This window comes from Pelophylax lessonae, assembly GCF_965119305.1.
Source record: "Pelophylax lessonae genome assembly, chromosome: 4".
NCBI classification, from domain to species: domain Eukaryota; kingdom Metazoa; phylum Chordata; class Amphibia; order Anura; family Ranidae; genus Pelophylax; species Pelophylax lessonae.
Genome location: NC_138771.1, coordinates 573664770 through 573687243, shown reverse-complemented (window position 1 = coordinate 573687243; position 22474 = coordinate 573664770). Strand labels below are relative to the sequence as shown.

The following is a 22474-nucleotide window of genomic DNA, read 5'->3' as shown; positions in this document are numbered from 1 at the left end:
ATAGTGAGAGGGCTTAGGTAAGTATTAGGGGGGCTGAGGGGGCCTGCTGCACACAGAAGGCTTTTTATCCTAATGCATAGAATGCATTCAGATTAAAAAAACTTCTGACTTTACAACCATTTTAAGATAGGCTGCCATACTTAAAGAAAATGTTTGTTTCAATATATTTATGTTTAGAGATATTTTTACGTAAACCTGTTGCTTTGCTCTTCAAGGGCAAAGCACAAGGTCATGTTAAAATCAGTGGGTTAATTACTCTAGGCAGCCACATGCTATTCCTTTGGAAAAGAAACCCATGTAATGTTGACTTTGACCTTTTTATGAATAGACATCTGTGGTCCAAGATCATGGAAAATGCTTCTAAAACAAAGGTTCTGTGATTATATTTATTTAGTCCCATCAGACTCTGCTGTAATTTCTCTTTTACTTCCCTTTTTGCTTTTTCATTTTTCTAGTGAATGATGATTCACTTGATAATACTTGATAATATAGAGCCCAAGATGTAATGATTGCAGAGCCACGTATTCTTAATGCAGAAGCTGTCTCCTTGTGCTATAGGCTGCATTTTCTTCTGACCATTTCTTCAGTACATTACCCATATGAGTGCCACACATCAATCAGTCTGTGCAGAAGGGACCCCCACATTGAGTGTCAGTGTAAAAGTGACCCCTTACATTGATGGTCAGTGTAGAAGTGACCCCTTATGTTAACTGTCAATGTGGAAGTGATCCCCTACAATGCTTGTCAGTGTAGACGCGACCCCTAAGATTTGTGGTCATTGCAGAAGTGAACTCTTAAAATGGTAGTCAGTGTAGAAGTGACCCCTAAGATTGGTGGTCATTGCAGAAGTGACTCCTTACATGGACAATGTATATAAAGTTCAAACTGCGCTAACATACAAGATAAAAACAAAGCTGCCAGCACATCAACCGACATAAAGTTGTCAAAAAGGTATAAAAAATAAAGTGCAGCCCTAAAAAAGAGCAAATACAGTCCAGTGAAGAACTTATGAGTTCAGTGAAAAAAATATATAATGGTGAGTCCCAAGTGATTAAAAGATTTGTCATAAAGGGGAACCATCCAAAACTTGTATAGGTGAATAAAGATGAAGAGGAGTCCCCACACCACCGGAATAGAAATTGAACGCGCTCACCAGAGGTTATGGACCCAAAATACCATACAGCAAATGGGTCATTCAAACTGAATATTAACCATGGGTCTCCCAAACAATGGCTATGTCAACGGATGTTCAGACCGATAGTGGTATATTCTTGAACGAAGAGGGTTAAATCTCCCAGTCAGGTATTCGTATATGAAAGTAAGCCAAACAATACAGACATAGTGTGATACCGCTTAACATTAAAATGTATTAAGAACAAGGGGGGGTCATATGAACTTACAAATATCCATGTAATCAGCACACAAAATAGGAGCGATGGTGAATGGCAAATACCGTGGTTCTGACGCGTTTCGTCACATTTGACTTCTTCATAGGATGATGCCAACATGTATAAGCATTTCCACAGTTTTTATAATAACCTAAATGCAATTAAATTGATCCCACCTAACTGAACATTCGTGATAGTGAACCCTGCCACGTCATCAAAGATGGTGTCGGCGTGCGGTTCAAGCCTCGATTTCAGGGCAGACCGAGCCTCGATGTGGCCGTCACTTCCAGGACTAAACCAGGAAGCCGTACCCGCCGCTTCATCTACGATGGCGCTGGCATACGGTTCAAGCCTCACTCCCAGGGCAAACAGAGCCTCAATGCGCCCATCACCTCTGGGACCGGACAGCGAAGTCGGACGCTAACCAACCAAAACAACTACATGAGGCTCAAGCCTTGTTTTAAGATAAGCAGAGCCTCAATTTGATCAGAACTTCCTCGTCCAAACCAGGAAGCCGCTTGTAATATAGCAAATGTGGACCGAGCCTCATAATGAATTACACATGGTCACACTATGAAAACAATGGAAACAGACAGACAGTGTGGCTGAGGTTGCCAAGAGTGAAAAGCCCTCAATTAAACAAATAAATGAAACAAGCCTCAATCTGATCTGAAGCTAGCCATACATTAAAAGCAAGTGATTAGTATAATTTGTTAAAAATATAACCAAAAAACTAATAAAATTAAAATAACATGCTAATATATTTTGGTGTTAAAAAAAACTAGGTTGCACATAAAATCAGTGAAATATATAAAAATGTAAACCCATGAAAAATCATGACTGCAGATGTCAAAGAGAACAACGAGGAAAGACCAATCTCATGATGTTATGAATTTTATACTTGTTTAATATCCAAACTCGAATTTGAATGGACCAAACTAAGCATAGACAGAAGGTGGTCAAAATAACATCCACTTTTAAACATTATAGGTGTTCAAAGTCTACCCTTAAAATCGAAAAAAAAAAACAATGCCAAGAAACCCATGCCAACACACACACACCGGTATCTAGGAAGCATTCATGAACGCATTAATGTCCCACTCAACGTTGAGTCCTTACATGGACAGTCAGTGTAGGCAGGAAGTCAATCTGCTATCTGTTAGATGAACCCCAGGTTGCAACTGAACCCTGTGTGAGAAAGGCTTTCCTTCTAAAGTAAACCTGTTGAAAAGACATGTTAAATTCAGTGGGCTAATTGGTGAATTGTTTTCCTCTGGTAAAAACACATTTAATGTTGATTTTGACCTTTTCACTAGACCTTCGGGGTCAAAGATTTTGGGAGGATTCATGCAAAATGTTTCTTACACAATTCCATAATTGCTATTTATAGAGTTGCATATGTTCAGTAATATTACAGAAACCAGATCTGACTCTGCTGTAACTTCCCTCTTTTACTTCCCTTTTTTACTTTTTTTAGTTTTCTTAGTAAAGAATTGGTACATGATAATATTACTTTATAATCTAGAACCCAAGATGGGACGATTCACGCATTCTAAATACAGAAGCTGTCCTCTAGCGGTATAGGTTCTAGTTCAGTATATTGTGCAACATGCCATATCAGTCTTAAAGAAAAATGCAACATGCCATATCAGTCTTAAAGATTTCTCTGTATTGAATCTAGGCTTTTATTGAATCTAGGCTTTAACAAGATGGAGTCTGGTTGCTTAGGGCACTTTGGGCTTTCATTCTAGCAAAAGCTCAAACATGAAAGGATTCCACATTTTTTAGGCAATTCTGTGTAACCGTACAGGTCAGGTTTCGTAGGCATTTGACCATTGCTGAAAGAGAACCAGTGGCAACTGGACTTATGGAAGAACAATATAACATGTTATTGCCTAAAGCGAAGTTTCAGGTTTTTGTCAAAAACCTTCTAGCCCCTCTAAACCGTTACATATCCCCCAACCTGCCATGTGTAGGCAGCACAGTACTAGATTCTTAGCGGCTGAGCTGCAAACAGTGTGGGGGTGACTGCCTTTTGGAAGATAGAAGTATGCCCTTGCTTGGGGGAAGGGGTCTAACTGCTCTGTTAATTTGGGACATGCCACTCGTGCCAGTTTCCTGTGCTATTATGATGGCGCTGGCAGCTTTGATAATTCTCTCTAATGAAGAGCATAACTATCTAATGACCAAGATGATTTACTGCAGGGGACATTACTGGAGAAAGGGCAAGCAATACAACAGAAACAGAAGACATTATGAAAGCGGAGCCACCAGTTATCCAATCCTTCTATGCTATTCCTATACCACAGTCCAACCCTACAACAGGAGAACCACTGGTTTTGTACATTAATCTGTGACCAGAAAAAGTAGTCAGTATTGGGATCATTAACTAATGCATATGTGGAATACCTTCCATTTATGTAAAATACATACTGCATCTTTTAGAGGTCCTACAGAATATACCGATATCTATGGAGAGCGAGATTACACATTTATTAAAACTAAAACTCTCTTCATAGGTACCTGCACATCTTTTAGGTTTTTTAAATGATGCAGTGTATTGTTTGCCTAAATGGAAGAGACTCTACATATACAATTTAGATAATGATGAATATACAAATTTTTTAGGTGATCGATCTGTTTCCAGAGACAGAAGTTGATTTACTAAAGGCAAATAGACAGTGCACATTGGAAATGCAGTTACATAGTTACATAGTTTGTGAGGTTGAAAAAAGACATCAGTCCATCCAGTTTAACCTATGATGTGTGTGTTTGCTGTTAACCGTACATTGTATACCTCTGTATGTTGTGGTCTTTAAGGTGCCCATCTAATCGTTTTTTGAAACTATCAATGCTCCCTGCTGATACTACTGCTTGTGGAAGAGAATTCCACATCCTTACTGCTCTGACAGTAAAGAACCCCTTACGTATTTTAAGGTTAAACTGTTTTTCCTCTAGTTTTAGTGAGTGACCACGTGTCTGATTGTATTCCCTTTCTCTGAAAAGTTTGTTCCTTATGCTAGGGTCACCAGTACAGTATTTGTACATTGATATCATATCCCCCCTCAAGCGTCTCTTCTCCAGAGAGAATAAGTTTAATGCTTGTAGTCTTTCCTCATAGCTGATGTCCTCCATTCCCCTAATTATTTTTGTTGCCCTTCTCTGGGTTCTCTCCAGTTCCAGCACATCCTTTCTGAGGACCGGTGCCCAGGACTGGACGGAATACTCCAGATATGGCCGGACCAGAGTCTTGTAGAGTGGGAGAATAATCTCTTTATTTCTGCAGTGAATCCCCTTTTTTATACATCCCAGTATTTTGTTGGCTTTGCTTGCAGCGGCTTGGCATTGCATGCCACTGCCAAGCTTGTTGTCCACTAGTACCCCCAGGTCCTTTTCCATCTTAGATTCACCCAGAGGTCCCCCCCCCCCCAGTGAGTAGCTTGCTTTCGTGTTTCTGATCCCCAAGTGCATTATTTTAAATTTTTCAACATTAAACCTCATCTGCCATGTAGTTGCCCACCCCATTATTTTGTTCAGGTCTGCTTGTAAGGTTTCCACATCCTGCATAGAAGATATTGGCCTGCTTAGTTTAGGACCATCAGCAAATACCGAGATTGTGCTGGATATCCCCTCCTCTAGATCGTTTAGATTGTCTAGATCTAGCAATGCTGCAGAGGTTGAAGGGGTGGGGGGGTCAGCCTGTCAATGTTCAGACCATACGCAGCACACTGCATCAAATTGGTCTGCATGGCTGTCGTTCCAGAAGGAAGCCTCTGCTAAAGATTATGCACAAGAAAACCGTTTGCAGAAGACAAGCAGACTAAGGACTACTAGAACCATGGCCTGTGGTCTGATGAGACCACGACAAGCTTATTTGGTTCATATGTGTCAAGCGTGTGTGGTAGCAGCCAGGTGAGGAGTACAAAAACAAGTGTGTCTTTCCTACAGTCAAGCATGGTGGTGGGAGTGTCATGGTCTGGAGCTGCAGTGCTTCCGGCACTGAGGAGCTACAGTTCATTGAGGGAACCATGAATACCAACATGTACTGTGACATACTGAAGCAGAGCATGACCCCCCTCCGTTCGGAGACTGGGCCACAGGGCAGTATCCCAACATAACGACCCCAAACACACTTCCAAGATGAGCACTGCCTTGCTAATGAAGCTGATGGTAAAGATGATGGACTGGCCAAGCATGTCTCCAGATCTAAACCCTATTGAGCATCTGTGGGGCATCCTCAAATGGAAGGTGGAGAAGCACAGGGTCTCTTCCATTCCTCCATGATGATGTCTCGGAGCTGGTGAATGTTAGAGGACTCGAGTGGCAACCTATGAAGCTCTGGTGAACTCCATGCCCAAGAGGGTTGAGGCATTAAGGCAGTGCTGAAAAATAATGGTGGCCACACAAAATATTGACACTTTTGGCCCAATTTGGACATTTCCACTTAGGGGTGTACTCACTTTTGTTGCCAGTGGTTTAGACATTAATGGCTGTGTGTTGAGTTATTTTGAGGGGACAGCAAATTTACACCGTTATACAAGCTGTACACTCACTACTTTACATTGTAGCAAAGTGTCATTTCTTCATTGTTACATAAAAGATATAATAAAATATTTAGAAAAAGGTGAGGGGTGTACTCACTTTTGTGAGATACTGTGTGTGTGTGTGTATGTATGTGTGTGTGTATGTATACATATATGATATCTAGCCAAGAAAAGGTAAACAAAGAAAACCTGTCTGACGTCATGTATTGATTGCAAAGTCCATGAACATAATTTGACATACATTTAAACAAACAAACGATAGGCAGGATCTGAATCGATCCAGTAAGGAATTGGTGGTGGTGGGGGGATAAAAGCAAACAGCTGTTTTTGGCCCCATAGACTTAAAATAGGAGTGCTCGTGAAAGCGAGACATGCACATTTTTGTGCCTGAAGAACTCCCCGACTTCTCTACAACTGCTTTACATCCATTTCCCAGTCCAGGAAACAAATGCATAAAGCTTGAGGGTCCACACAAACTGCCTGTAGAAGCAACTCAATATTATCCTATGTGTTATCCTATGTGTCTATGCACATTAGGGCATTTAGAGTCATATTTTAAGTTCAGCGTTTAGGAACAGAAATAAACCCTTCTGGTTTGCATTTTTGAGAGGTGTTTTCTGACAGAATAAAACATTATATGCTCATAAATATCGGTGTAGCACCCTACAGGTAGGTGCTAGGTAAATGTATAGTGGGTCTTGTCTGCCTAACAGCAGGGCCATGATTTCTTTTGGTTAGGGTGTCATGGTTTCCAGGTGTGCCTGCTGAAGGAGAAGTATCCCCACTGGCTCCTGTGAGAGGCTTCTCATAGGGTAGTGGAGGAAGCCCAATCAGGGTACACATTCAAGATTGTAACTACCCCAGAAGGCAGATTATGCTGCAAAGGATTCTGGGAGTGGGTATAAGTTTGGGGGAAGCGCGTGACTCAGCGTCTTTGGCGGGAGCAGAGTCCCAGGAGGGAGAGAACGGCTGTCTCTCCTCCTGTCTGAGGATGCAGATGTCTCGGGGTGCCGCCCGAGAATCCAGAGTGCTGAGTTGAGCTGAAGGGGATCCGGTGTGCCGAGAGCGAGAGGGGTCCAGTCCCAAGGAAAGCCTACACAGGTCGTGAGTACTGAGGATTGTCCCTGGGGGTCCGCCTGAAGAGTTAGAGGAGACCACTCCGGAGGAGGTTCTGGGATCCAGTGTCAGCTAGCTGTAAAGGGGGTACCTAGGTTGAGGACCCTGAAGTAATAGAGGGGGTACATAGTCAGTGGGGGGGCGCCTGCGGTTTGGGCCCTGAATTGTGCAGAGTACCAGTTGAGAGTTGCAGCTATACAGTAATCCACAGCAAGCTACCTCAAGCCAGTGCCAGGCTGGAGAGAGTGGTCAGTGACTTTGCAGTGCAACAGTGTCAGTAGTTCTATGCTCCACAGTCCTGAGTCTTCTTGACCTAGAGTTGCGGATTCAGCACTTCTGTCAAGTTACAGTGTGTTCGAAGTGTCATTGAGCGCTGGCTAGCGTTGGCTGGCGTCAAGGCAGCGTTAACAGACATTTTCTGGATAAAGTCCCGAATTGCGTTTCGTTAAGCCTAAAGGAGTATCCCACTCATTCCCTTCTCCCATCCCCTTATCTACAATAAAACCACAAAACCAAGATGCCGGAGTTGTCAATGTCTCAGTCCTCACACCCAGGGTCGCAGCTCACATGAGCTGGAGAGGTAACCGGTAACAATGGCAGACCCACATCAGGCCCAATGCCTGGAAAACCTGCTGCATCTGTAAAAAAAAGGCTCTATGAGTGTTTTTTTTCCTGCTAACATAACTTGTGCATGGACCCCGATACACATGCAAAAATTATTTCACAAAGCTTGTAAAAATGCTTTAAAAATGGCCACAAAATACTCCAAAATGTCTTGAAAAAGACAGATGACCTGGACAGGAGAGGCTTAGGAAACCGATGAAAGATAAAATAAAGTAAAGCTGTTGAAGAGGGAATCATTACCCAGAACCTTTTTTAAATTTTACCCCCCCCACCATATCCCATCATCTGGTTAAACCTATCAACTAGAAATGGGCTCAGACGTGTTTGGATGCTCTTCCAAAGCTCATTGATGCTGCCAGGAAGCTGTCACCTGCAATGAGCCAATCATCTGCAGTAGAAGTGTTCTCCACCCAACAGCCACATCTGTACAAGTGACATGCATTTGTGTGGCTGCAGGGCAGGAAATACCTTGGCCGCTGATGATTGGCACATACAGGTGACAGACTTCTGCCAGGCTAGGCCACATGGGTTTGGAAGAGCATCCAAATAAACCTCCGCTCATCTCTACAGTGAGCTGAAGGGTGGACACTCCTGAAACTGTTGTTCAGTATACTTTTCTGTATTGTTTCCAATGCAGCAGAAAATAAATCCATTGTGTGGATTTGTCAGATGGCTGTGCAGGCTCTCTTCCTTGGGTACCATTTCTTCATAAAGGTACTTGGGAGCCCATTTAATGCTTTCTACCCACTGGACATATATATTTTCCCAAAAAAGCTTGCCCCTTTTTTTGAACTATTATATAGTGATTTACAGTGATATATACACAATCACACCTTTTGTGGTTCAAGTTAATTTGAAGGTCTGGTGTCCTATAATGGTAGAATGTAAAGAGATCACATTGAACTTTTATTTATGGTTTTGATAAAAATTGATCAGGGCTTGGTGATCAGAATTACGGAAGCAGTAGAACACATTGTGCCCATATGTTAAGGTGGTCATTCTTTCAGTCCTTTGTACTCTTTTTTTTTTTTTTTTTAATCATGGACTATATTTTGCCATGTCCTGTTTTTTTGTCAGTCCACAGGAATTGGTGATAAGATAAAAAGACAGTGGAGGTCAGAGGCTGGCTGCATGTTTAGGAAATGAGCCAGTCTCCAGTAATCTGACTGAGTAATGAATACAGTTTTCCTGCTGCATAGATCATCAATCAGCTGTCTGACATATTTTCTTTCTGGGGTCATATAATGTAATGTAAGGCTTGCAAAATGCACTTTTATTCTAGCTAACAAACAGTTCGTCACTTTACAGCACTTCATTTTGCTGATCCTTTTTTCTTGTAAGAACTCAATAGTTATGTAATATGCACTTTTGAGAAATACATGCTTTTCAATGAACTTCATCATGTACCGTATATACTCGAGTATAAGCCGACCCGAGTATAAGCCGAGGCCCCTACTTTTACCACAAAAAGATGGGAAAAATCATTGACTCGAGTATAAGCCTAGGGTGAGAATGCAGGGCGGCGGGCATGGTACAGGAGAATGCAGGGTGACTGGCATGGTGCAGGAGAATGCAGGGTACTGGCATGGTACAGGAGAATGCAGGGTGACTGGCATGGTGCAGGAGAATGCAGGGTGACTGGCATTGTGCAGGAGAATGCAGGGTACTGGCATGGTGCAGGAGAATGCAGGGTACTGGCATGGTGCAGGAGAATGCAGGGTGACTGGCATGGTGCAGGAGAATGCAGGGTACTGGCATGGTGCAGGAGAATGCAGGGTGACTGGCATGGTGCAGGAAAATGCAGGGTACTGGCATGGTGCAGGAGAATGCAGGGTACTGGCATGGTGCAGGAGAATGCAGGGTACTGGCATGGTGCAGGAGAATGCAGGGTACTGGCATGGTGCAGGAGAATGCAGGGTACTGGCATGGTACAAGAGGATCCGGGGTTGTGGGCATACTACAGGAGATGCAGTGCTGTGGGCATGGTACAGGTGGACCATGCCCGCAGCACTGCATCCCTTGTAGTGTGCCCGCAGCCCTGCATAATGGCAGGTAGAGAAGCTGTTTCACTTACCTGTTCCAGAGGTGCCTTCATTTTAAAAATGGCGCCGCCCGGCGCCGACACGTCATTGCGCACGCGCCGCCGCAGCTCGTATACTTTCGGCTATTCCCGGCCTCTCCCGAGCGGCGCCGCCGCTCGGGAGAGGCCGGGAATAGCCAAAATTACACGAGCGGCGGTGGCGGCGCGTGCGCGGTGACATGTATGCGACGGGTGGCGCCATTTTTAAAGCTTAAGCCCGTCGGAGCGGACAGGGAATTTTTTTTTTTTTTTCCTTGACTCGAGTATATGCCGAGGAGGACGTTTTCAGCACAAAAAAATGTGCTGAAAAACTCGGCTTATACTCGAGTATATACGGTAAATACTCAGTTTATCAGATTTTGTCAGATAAATCCTCTCAAACATTACATTCTGTACACTGGAGATGACCATGTTATGGAATAATGCAGAATTGGCCATTATGCATGGCCATACTCCATAGCTGTCCCTCTTTCCTCTTCAATAGTACCTCGTTTTGGTGAGAGTTATGCCAAGTGGTACTTGTAATAATGTAGGTAAAAACATGGACTTGCCTAAAGATGACCTTGGACTTGGAAAATCCCCTCCGCAGAAATAATGTGCGGGCTGTGGGGATCCCTGAGAAATCTGAGGGGAAAAACCCGGTGATTTTTATAGAATCCTGGCTTATTGACACATTTGGCAGGGACTCCTCCTCCCCTATGTTTGCAGTGGAGCGGGCGCACCGTGTCTTTGCAAGGCCCCCTCTGGCTGGAGCACCACCCAGGCCTTTTCTATTCAAGCTCCTTAATTACAAGGACCGGGATGTGATCCTGAATAAAGCTAGGACTACAGCGGATCAGTAATGCGCAGATCTCCCTATATCCTGATTTCTCTGCAGAAGTGCAACGCCGACGTGCAAAATTTCTGGATATTAAGAAGAGATTACGCAACTTGGATTTACAATATTTTATGCTGTACCCTGCCAAACTGAAGATATTAGCTAATGGTTCCACTCTGTTCTTTGACAATCCCTCCACGGTTATGCACTGGTTGGACAGAGAGGAACCTAACCTAGCATGTAATGCACCCACTTAATTACCCAGGCACAGGATCCTTTGTTCGGTGAGGTTTATCAACGGAGCACAACCTGTGTACTTTCCATAAACTACCCTAGCGCCTGGCATTTAACCCCCCTAGGGTATTAGTAATGCCTGTCAGTGCCTCCTCATCAGTGCTGCCTATCTGTGCCCATCAGTGCTGCATATCATTGCTCCCTATCAGTGCCCATCAGTGCTGCATATTCGTGCTTCCTTATCATTGCCCATCAGTGTTGCATATCAGTGCCTCCTCATCAGTGCCTGTCAGCGAAGGAGAAAACTTTATTTACAAAATTTTATAACGGAAACTAAGAAAAGCTGTTTTTTTTTTTTTTTTATTTCAAAATTTTCTTTTTTGTCTTTTTTGATTTGTTTAGTAAAAAATAAAAAACCCAGTGGTGAATAAATACGACCAAAAGAAAACTTTTATACTTTAAATCAGAGTATTGTGCTAGCTGCTTTATACACCGTCATATAGGCCATAGTGCGGAATCTTCTTTTTCTTTATATCCCAGACTACTTCACTTATGTGTAGGTAATCCAGATTTTTTTTTGAAGAGTGTGAATATTGAGAAATATCTGAACTGAAGATATTTAAAATTGTATCTCATACAGATTTTGATTGGATTGGGGGTTTGATATTCTACAGTTATTTTATTTTTAGATGTACGCTATCATCGACATAACTTGCTGTATTGTTTATTGCGATCACCAATTAATTCTACAATAAACCCCCCTCCATCGTGGGGGTTACGTTCCGGACCCACCTGCGAAAACTGAAAATCTGCGAAATAGAAAGACCCGATTTAAATACACTCTAGGCATGTTTTTATAACTTTCACTGTACTTTTAAAAGCATTTGAAGGTCTTTAAACATACTTTTAAAACAATAGAAACACATTTAAACACATAAAAGATACTGAGAGACAGAGCAAGAGCAATGGAAAACACAAAAATATTTAATTACCAATGATTTAATTAGTAAAATAATATTAATAGGTCTTACAGAAAAAAAACCCAATATACCGGGAACGCAAAAACTGAACCGCGATATAACGGGGTTTACTGTATTGCTATATCACTGTGCCCTGGGCTAGTTGATGTGAGGACAAGGGAAGCTTAGCTCGCCCTCTAGTGTTCAGTGCAAGAAAAAAGGGTTGTGACCTGGATCGACCAACTGAGTAGCGTGCCTCCATCCCAAAAAGTATGCATATTACAACCAAAAACAAATTTGCCCGTGGGACTTTAGATGAGGCTACACACTCACACACCTTGTACCATAAAGTTCAAATGTTTTAATTTGACAATGTTAAAAATGGTAAGTACATACAGTAAAAACATGTTGGACTGATCAGTGGTATCCATTGCAAAAAATACAAACATATTATAAATTATACAATAACAATAACCATGTACTGCTGACGCGTTTCGCAAAGTAAGATTCGCTTCTTCAGAGTAGGTTTCTATCATGTATCTACAAAGTAAAAGATGTTATCAATATTGCAGCATGTGTATGTACAAAGTGTTTAACACTTTGTACATACACATGCTGCGATATTGATAACATCTTTTACTTTGTAGATACATGATAGAAACCTACTCTGAAGAAGCGAATCTTCGCGAAACGCGTCAGTACAGTACATGGTTACTATAATCTGTCATGTTCAACATATGTTATATACGCATTGAATGCAGGTCCACACTATTGTATAATTTATAATATGTTTGTATTTTTTGCAATGGATACCACTGATCAGTCCAACATGTTTTTACTGTATGTACTTACCATTTTTAACATTGTCAAATTAAAACATTTGAACTTTATGGTACAAGGTGTGTGAGTGTGTAGCCTCATCTAAAGTCCCACGGGCAAATTTGTTTTTGGTTGTAATAGTGTTCAGTGCAATAGTCAGGTCTGATTTCCATGCAGTGATATTGTGGCTGGACTTTGTCAGCACCCAGCCTGCACATTGCATTGTCATTGCTGGGGGCACTCCCAAGTCACGTAGCAAGTTCAAACTTTAGAGCAATTAGGATATAAATAAACCTATAATAATAATATGTTTGTTTGGAGCTGTTGTAAATCTTTGGGTGCTGGTATAATAACCCGTTTCGAGTAAAAGTGATAAGTGACCTACAAAAAAGCACTTCCGCATGAAACTGCTCGCTAATTAGATCAAGTGAAAAGTTTCCACCAGTTTATCACTGTTGTAAATGTAATAAAATACAGCATTCAGTAAACATCTGGACATGCTGCTTTATAATCTACCATACATAGAAGTGTCCACATCAATTCTATTGAAGGAAAGGTTTCAGAGGGTTAAATAAAATGGGCCTCAAGTTCCGACTCTGCGATAGCAGCGTGACTTTAAAATGTCAAACTGTTTTCTGTAGATTCTTCTCTGTTCTGCAAAATTGTGTTCTTGCGTCAGATGTTGCATGTTCACGAAGGGCTCGTTCACAGAAAGGCGGTGCGGGAAACCCTCATTCCATGCATGTTTCCCACACCGTGTTCAAAATGCACTGGGTGTGCGATGTCGCAGGTGTCAGTATAATCCCAACGAGACCGCAAACGCAGTGCATTTGCCTGCACCTGATACAGTGCAGTGTGTTTTATAAGTAGCGTATGCACTACGTTCGGTGTGATCCAGTGCAGTTTTAGTGCTGAAAACCACACACGCATAGGAATCGCACAGGAACCCCAAATGCGTTCCTGTGTGATTCAGGGGTGAACTGGCCCTAAAAGTGTCTGCCAATTAAATAAAAAAATAAAAAAGTAGTATAAAAAATAGTATATACAGTCTATATATCTGAATTCTGCTTTGGTTTACTAGCTAAGGTTTGAATTCACAAAACCTTTTTAGATCGTAAGCTCTAATGGGCAGGGCCCTCTGATTCCTCCTGTATTGAATTGTATTGTAACTGTATTGTCTGCCCTCATGTTGTAAAGCGCTGCGTTAATTGTTGGCACTATATAAATCCTGTATAATAATAATCTCCATCATGTTTTATTTATTAGCTTCTGTACTCCTGGATCTAGAAGTAAATCAAGTGATGATAGTGCAGGTTTTCATATATTTTGTCTTTTGGTGACGCTCATTAGTCATGTCTTTTTTTTTTTTTTTTTTTTTTTTCAAACTATGATTAAAAATGTAATTATTGTCCACTATTACCTAAACCGCATCTAAAACCAAAAATATCATATATTGCAGCTTTCAAGTCCTTAGATGTGGTGGCTGCATTTTTTTTCCTTTCACCTGGTAATGCTGCAAATAAAACACTGCCTGGCCCTTTGGGTCTACACTCGCTTCTCCATGGTAATTATGGACGGAAAAGACACAAAAAAGTGCAAGTCCGTATTCAGTAATACACCATTATGTTGGTTTTTTTTTAGTTCCAAGCAGCGTAAGTACCTGAATTTGACTTAGTATCAGCATCTTGAAAAGAAGCCACTAAAGCCCCGTACACACATACCGATCGTCGGCCGAACGATCGGCCATCTTTTGTCCAGGGCTGTCGTGTCTGTTGAAAACTGCAAAAGACTGCACACGAATTTTGTTGGCCAACAACAGCCGACTGCAGAAGTGATGTCATGTGATGGTTAACTTTCCTTGTCTTTTTTCTTTTCTGAGCATGCCCAGTCTTGCAAATCTGCTGTCTGTCGGCCGAAATCTGTACTGACTGGCGAACAATCGGCCGTTCTGGTGACGGCCAACAAATATTTTAGTCTGCACGACAGATTCTGTTCGGCCGAAAATGCGCTGTCGGCTGTTGGAAGCTTCATACTAACAAGCCTACAATCAACTGATCGGTCGGCGGCCGAATATTTACGGCCGACAATCAGTACGTGTGTACGGGGCTTTAGTTATGCTGCAGTACATATATGTTAACAAGGATTATTATGACAGGAGAGAGCTGAGTGACAGCGGGACAAGCTCATCAGTCTGCTGCTTCTCCTTCACTGTCCAGTCACAAGGTGGGGGTAGGGCAAGACCTATAAGTGTTAAGCTGGATACACACTATACAACTTTTGTGGTTTGATTTCCTTTAGATTTACCTTTTCTATGTAGTGCAAGGGCCTGCCTGATTGCATACAAATTGAAAGTGTTTAGGTTTGACCTCATATTATATGGTTTTGGTAAATCTAAAGGAAAAAAATCTAAAGAAAATTGTATAGTGTGTATCCAGCTTTAGTTAGTGTTATTGTAGCAGACAAAAGTCTGATCTCCTGCTCTGCTAGACAGGGCTTTGCTGTGTGCATAAATTCCCATGACTGCATGGACAGAAATACAAATGTTTGCGAGGTAAAACCCGCTCCCATATATGTATTTCATCTGTATGTTTAGCCATTTGCCTGAAAATAATTTTTAAAGTGAAACTATAATGGTTTTGGGTTCATTTTCTAACATTGAGATGTATTCTTTCTCATGTATATATGTCTTTATTTTGCAAATGCACACTTAAAGAGGAAGTAAACCCTCCTCGGGAAGTTGTACCTATAGGTAAGCCTATGATAAGGCTTACCTATAGGTACTGTAAATATCTCCTAAACATGTACCGTTTAGGAGATATTTACCTTTGATGCATCCAGTGACGTCACCGGCGCATGCGCTATGAAGGAACGGCCGCTCGTGCCGTTCCTTCAGAGCCCCGTGCCGTGACTGTCGGCTCCCGTGCGCGTGCGCGGGAGTGACGTCACCGCGGCTCCGGCCAATCAGATGGCCGGATGCCGCGATCCCGGAAGACGGGCGACTAGACATGTCGCCCGTCATAGAGGTGAGCGGACGGCACGGCGGGGGCTCGTTCTAAGGTAAGTATTTCATAATGAGCTAGTATGCGATGCATACTAGCTCATTATGTATTTCTCTTTCAGGTTGTAGAAAAAAAAAAAATTTTTTTACCGAGTTTACAACCTCTTTAAAGTGATTGTAACCCCTTACATATACCCAGTGAAGGGACTGGCCCCAGGTGTTACATGGAGATGAAACAAATCCTCTTACATAAGATGTACCTGTTTATCTGCAGTATTCTCTTCTCTACATCCATTCAAACAGCTTGTCTGGGAGTTCAGAAAAAAGGGGGTGGAGAGCTGAAGTACCACTCTGCAAAACTCAGTGAGGAGAGCTCTGAGAGCTGATTGGAGGGAGGGGACACACACACAGGAGCTGAGGTGAAGCTGTCAATCGGCTTGAGCTCCCTCCCGGTCCCCTTTTCTTTTTCCTCTTGGTGTCAGGAAAACTTGTCAAAAGTGATTCATGCTGATAGCAGAGGAACAAAGCAGCAGACAGAAATGACACTTGGTGCTCTTAATTAAGACAAGTACACATTATAGAGGGACCTGCTTTGTTTATATTTCATGCAACCACTTTAATACAGGCTGCATCCAGAACTCAAAGGAAGTATCTTGCCTTCAGGCTCCCTCTCCCTGATTGAAACTCCACTTTGCTTCATATTAATTACATTTCATTCATTTCAGGATCAGTGCCACTATCGAGGATATGCAGAAGGAGATCCAGACTCTCGGGTAGCGATCAGCACCTGCTCAGGCCTCAGGTAGCCATCATTTTTTTTTCTGTGGGTTTCATTAGCTAAAAGTATGGTGATAAAAATTCTATCGTTTAGCATAATTGTGAGAGGTTGTTTCAGGCTCCATTCACAAAGCTTTAATCAGAAGTAAACAGCCACAGGAAATGCTGAGTCCCCAGGAGCTTTTTGCCATAATGCAAAAGTTCATGCAGCATATGTGTACATCATGGCACACTTACTCAGTTCTGTGATGTCTGTGTGCATGGCTGGCACCTTCATCTCTTCTCTTCTGGGTACAGAGTCTTTGGCCATCTTACCTGGCTGGGCTGGGATGATGTAACTCCCGCGCATGCGTACAGTGCTGCACCCTTTTAGTGCCGTGATACCTGTGCTCCCCTCCATGGTTGGCACCTTCATCTTCAACTGGTTCTGTTCCGGGTACAGAGTCTTTGGCCATCTTGCCTGGCTGAGCTGGGATGATGTAACTCCCGTGCATGTGTACAGCGCAGCACCCTTTCATTGCTGTGATACTTGTGCTCCCCTCCATGGCTGGCACCTTCATCTTCAACTGGTTCTGTTCTGGGTACAGAATTTTCTGGGATGGGATGACATAACTCCCACGTATGCGCATAGGAGTTAGTTCCTCCTGGCGTAGAACTATACCAAGACTGTACACTGAGCTGCACATGCCTGGCTCAGTGTACAGAAATGCCAACCGCAGGAAAAAAACATTTCTGTAATAGAAGGTCTATCTGTCAGTATTTTTATAAAAAAAGTGAGCCTACTTTTGTTTTAAAGCGGAACTAAACCCTCCTATCATTTTTCAGCCAAGGAAGCTGCCATTTTTTACTTTTCAACTGCCATGGTGCTGCACCTGTGATCAGTTATGACACCAGACATTTGATGGTTTTACAGCTTGGTTAAGTGCATAAGCAAATGTAACCGTCACATTCCCGGCACGTAGAGTTTAGTTCTGCTTTAACTCGGGGATCTTTTTAAAATCTCATTAGAAAAATAAGTCCATTAAGATCCTTGCACTGGTGTGTCCGCTTTGTGAATGGAGACTTTTGTGTGTAAAATTGTTGAAAGGATGATGTGGGCATTGCGCATGTGGGGGCACTATCTTTCCCCGGGAAGATGGGTAATGGGTGTGTGGTGTTGGCCATCGTGCGTTTTGGTGCCTATAGATGGGTTTCCTGGTTGGAGTGTGGTTGCCCAGGGTGCTTTTGGGAAGAGGAAGGATGCGGGATAACATTGCATGTATTAAGATACCTTCTATCCCTAATTGTGTCACAGAGGTCTGCTGCACTTGAAGAGCGGGAGTTATGGTATTGAACCCATGAAATCTTCCTCCAAGTCTCATCACCTAATCTACAGAATGGAGAATGTGAAGACGGAGCCGATGGTATGCGGGGTGTCCAGTCCTGACATGGGGCAGGAGGGAGATCATCAGCATGCGCCAAGTATGACCCACCTTTTGCGGGTAAGTCTATGATCATGACTATTTTTCAGATACTCCTGAAATTTAATTTGTGTTAAGTTTTTCCTTTAAGGGGTTAGACTTATCCTTAAAATAGAATTATAAAAGGTTTAACAAGGACATTTCAATGAACCCTTTTACTGGTGCCGCTGTCTACACGCTGCCAGCTTACTCTGTAAACAATTTGAGCTGCTGGGAACTTTCATGTTGTTGCAATTGATGCCACAACCAAACCCCCCCCCCCCCCGTGTTTGGATCCCTTATCTTTCTCTCTTTAAAGTCCAGTTGTACTTTGTTTAATTCAGGTACTGTATATTTATTCCAGACGCAAGAGAAAAAAAAAACTTAGTTTGTTTTCTTTGGAAGGCAGCCACAGAAGCCTCTCCCCTGCCATAAGAAAGGACCCTTACTCTTGTCTGGAAGCAGTAGTCTCTCTGCAGAGGTCCGATACACTGATACGGTGCTGAGTTAGACCAATAGCTCAGTATTTTGTTAAGCTCCCACTCCTTGCTGATTGAAGAGAACAAACACTTCTGTATAGCATGTATGACCTCTGATTGGTGCTTCCATACAACAGAGAAAGGGTCCTCTGCAGCATGCTGATAAGGGTCAGGTTTTCCTACCTTGGCTGTGGCTGCTTTTTCAAAGAAAACTAACTGTAGGACTTTGCCTATCTTTTGTTTTATTGCACCTAGATAGAATGTATTTTTAGGGCCAGTGTTTTTTCTGCATCAGAAATGCATGGATAGTAGGTTATATGGTTTCCAATGACATAGTTCACACCAGTGCGGTCAGTTCCAGGGCGTTCCAACTCCAGAAAAAAAAGAAGAACATGCTGCATTTTTCATGCACTGGGCTGTACTGCAATGCGGTAAAACTTATCAAGAATGCACTACAACGCAATGGATCTGGAGTGTGTTTTTGTGGTGTGAATCTGCCCTTAAACTGGAAATCCAGTTGGAATTTAAAAGAATAACAACTGTCAACATCAACAGGTAATAAATTATGTTACAAAAAGGATTCAGAAAAGCAAAAACGGCTGTGTTCATTCTAGTGACAAACTGCATCATAAACTGTATGTCGTTTTTTTCCCCCTATATTTCTACTTTAAAGGACCGCTGTTGTGACAAATCGTGACTGCTGTACATACACTCGCAATTTTATCTTTTGTCCAAACCCCTGGCGCTCTCATTTTGTTGGACAGCTTGGGTGGCGTGTTAATATTGAGCAAATCATATGAAAGAAAAATAGGAAATAATATAGTGAATATGGTCATTATATAAATTGTGCACATACTGTTACCAGTGCACCATTTTATTTTTTATTGCTGCTTCTGTTCCTAGGGGATAAAAAAAAAAAGTAGTTAAATCCGCTTCCCAGTTATCTACCAAAAACTCAAATGTCAGATGTGGGCAGATTAACTTTTTTTTTTTTTAAGTTCCTTTAAGGACAGAATGTCAGACCAAAGAAAGAACATTGCATTACCAGGAAGTAAAGACTATGCTATAATGGTTCTCTCTGCAAATTGTATTGCTTTGATGCGATCAATTATTCAACATATATTTAACAAGCAATCTGCTGAATGCAGAAGCAAAATTGCTGATCATTAAATGGTGAATATCTGCTGGGAAAGATGCAATGTAGCCAGCACAAATTGTTACTGCAGATAAACACATATAGTTACATAGTTAGGCTAAAAAAGTCTAGTTCAATCAGTAGAAATGAATAATGAAAAAAATCAAAACTGCATTCACAGGACTCTGAACTCAATTGTGATCCAGAGGAAGGCAAATGATTCTTGTAAACCATGGTCCAGTTTTCTAAGGCAATGGGGGTAGGTTTTTCTAAAGCAGTGAAGAGTGTGACATCACCACCCCAACTCTCCACCTCATCCAATCAGAGAATGCTTTGCAAAGCATTCTCCTGGTGCCATCTGTGCCAAGCCGGGGATCTCCTGTGGTAGCAGGGCAGCTGCTCAGCACGGAATCTGGAAACTAGTGGAGACAACCAGAATAGCGGTTCCTACTACAGGGATCTCCAGGTTTTAGAGCAGCCTTTCTCTGCTATCAAGGAAACCCTAGAAACCTCTGGAGGAAGTTCATAGTTTGATTGTTCAAAAAATCTCATGCAGAAAGAACCTTTTTGGTTGATTATTAAGTCAACCTCATTCAGGAGGAACCCCAGAGATTGTCTTCCTTAATCAGGAGGAACCCCAGACATTAGGTCCACCTCATTCAGGAGGAACCCCAGAGATTGTCTTCCTTAATCAGGAGGAACCCCAGACATTAGTTCAACCTCATTCAGGAGTATCCCCAGAGATTAGGTCAACCTCATTCAGGAGTAACCTCAGAGATTAGGTCAACCTCATTCAGGAGGAACCCCAGAGATCGTCTTCCTTAATCAGGAGGAACCCCAGACATTAGTTCAACCTCATTCAGGAGGAACCCCAGAGATTAGGTCAACCTCATTCAGGAGTAACCCCAGAGATTAGGACAACGTCATTCAGGAGGAACCCCAGAGATTGTCTTCCTTAATCAGGAGGAACCCCAGAGATTAGGTCAACCTCATTCAGGAGGAACCCCAGAGATGGTCTTCCTTAATCAGGAGGAACCCCAGACATTAGGTCAACCTCATTCAGGAGGAACCCCAGAGATTGTCTTCCTTAATCAGGAGGAACCCCAGACATTAGTTCAACCTCATTCAGGAGGAACCCCAAACATTAGGTCGACCTCATTCAGGAGGAACCCCAGAAATGAAGTCAACCCCATTTAAAAGTAACCCTAGAGATTTTCAACCTTATTTAAGAGTAACCCTAGATATTAAGTCAATCTCATTAAAGAGTAACCCCAGAGATTGTCATCCTCAATCAGGAGAAACCCCAGAGATTAAGTCAACCTCATGCAGGAGGAACCTCCGAGGATGATTATTAAGTAAACTACATTCTTTACTCTTTTATTTAAAACACTCTTACTTAAAATACATCTTACTGCTCACACTACTGTACCATGAGCTGTAGGTCTAATACTTTTTAGTGGGTTTTTCCTGAGACCCGGAAACTGTTTCAGTGGTTTATCCATGGTAAAAAAGAGAGAGGCTGTTATAGAGGGTTTCCACGGGTATGTTATATGCATAGTTACATAGGTCCAAACTGGACCAATGAAGAAAATACACATATCTAGAATTCTGCTTGGCATAAAGTTTGCCATATGGGACCATTCATTTATTTATACATAGTGATCATATCCCACCTTAATCGTTGCTTCTCAAAGGTTCAATTCAATTTATCTTTCCTCATAGCTACAGTCTGCAATGCCTCTTTTTATTTTAGTTGCCCTTCTCTGCTTGTTTGTACTAGACTGATGTCATACATCAATTTCTGTAGACCATTGTATGGTTACATTGTTATCTTGAGGCTCCTGTCTTTGTTTTCCCTGTCAGCACTGTTCAGTCAGTCTGTGTTTCTGCCCTCTTACTCCTATGTCTCTTCTGCTTTGTGTCTGTTACTCTTCCGGGGCTTCTCCATCACCTGACAGTTCTGGTGCATCCTTCTGAATAAGAGGCTGTCGCAAAGGTTGAGGTGTGAAAGCCACTATACAGTAAGGCATGGGTGTCCAACCTTTTGGCTTCTCCAGGCCACATTGAGTGTAGAGAAATTTTCTTGGGCCGCATATAAAATATATACTATTAGTTAAGGTATATAAGTAATTAAGCGCCTCCGCGCCCCCCCAGCACTAGTTTAACACAACTAGTGGAAGTGGAAGATCCCCTCCGAGGCTGCCTCTGTGGCCGTGCCCCCGACTCGACTTCCTCCACCCCCCCCCCCCAGCAAAAAAAAGAAAATTGTCAGGGGGCAGTGGGCCGCATTGCCTGCGGTTCCGGGCCGCATGCGGCCCCCGGGCCGCAGGTTGGACATGCCTGCAGTAAGACCTATGTCCACTTAGAAATCCTGATGCTTGCAGCAACTCCTCATCACAAGATTGCTAGACAGGGCAAATAGACCACTGCAGGGTCACTTCCTTAGCCAAAATGTTGCTTGCTCTGGGTCAGAGAATTAAAAATATTAAATCCAGAGGATTGTCATGACAGCCAGACAGCAAGCAGTTTTAGATCACAAGTGGCTACCTATAAGTTTATTTTGCGTTAGGTTTTCTTAACTTTAATCAGCTGAGATAAATGGGCTTTCACTGGATTTATTGTCTTTTATATTCTTATGTTTAGAAGAAGAGAGCAATCCTGCCTCAGACGAGGTACGTGGAGCTCTTCTTGGTGGTGGACAAGGAAAGGGTAAGTCATGGCTTGTGTTTATACTAGTTTCATGTGCCTGCCAATGTGTTGTGTTTTAAAGACAAGTGTCTGGGTTTTCCCTCAAATATGATCACGATTCATCTGTATTATGATTGATGCTGGTTAGAAAAGGAAAAGAGAAATCTAACTGGTTAGCAATTCCAGGAATTATGCTGCATGGTGCCCATCATGTATAAATGACTCATGTTTGGATGTATCTGAATAATAAAATATCTTCAACATTATAAAATAACTATATCGCTGCCCCTTTTAAAAAATTCACAAACTTCAAACTCAGTGTCTGAAAAAAACCTAAAAATCCAGACCATAGGTGGCGCTACAATTAAACATTACAG

General features: G+C 42.3%; 1 protein-coding gene across 1 annotated transcript in view; it reads left to right on the top strand.

Moving 5' to 3' along the window:
• ADAM9 (ADAM metallopeptidase domain 9) overlaps positions 1-22474 on the top strand; it is a gene marked incomplete at its 5' end in the record, with an annotated part of 144878 nt that overhangs the window by 55190 nt on the left and 67214 nt on the right. Inside the window, 3 exons of the mRNA XM_082253704.1 lie at positions 16305-16381; positions 17651-17837; positions 22053-22118. Of these exons, the coding sequence (XP_082109830.1) occupies positions 16305-16381; positions 17651-17837; positions 22053-22118 (330 nt within the window). The remainder of the gene's footprint in view (positions 1-16304; positions 16382-17650; positions 17838-22052; positions 22119-22474) is intronic.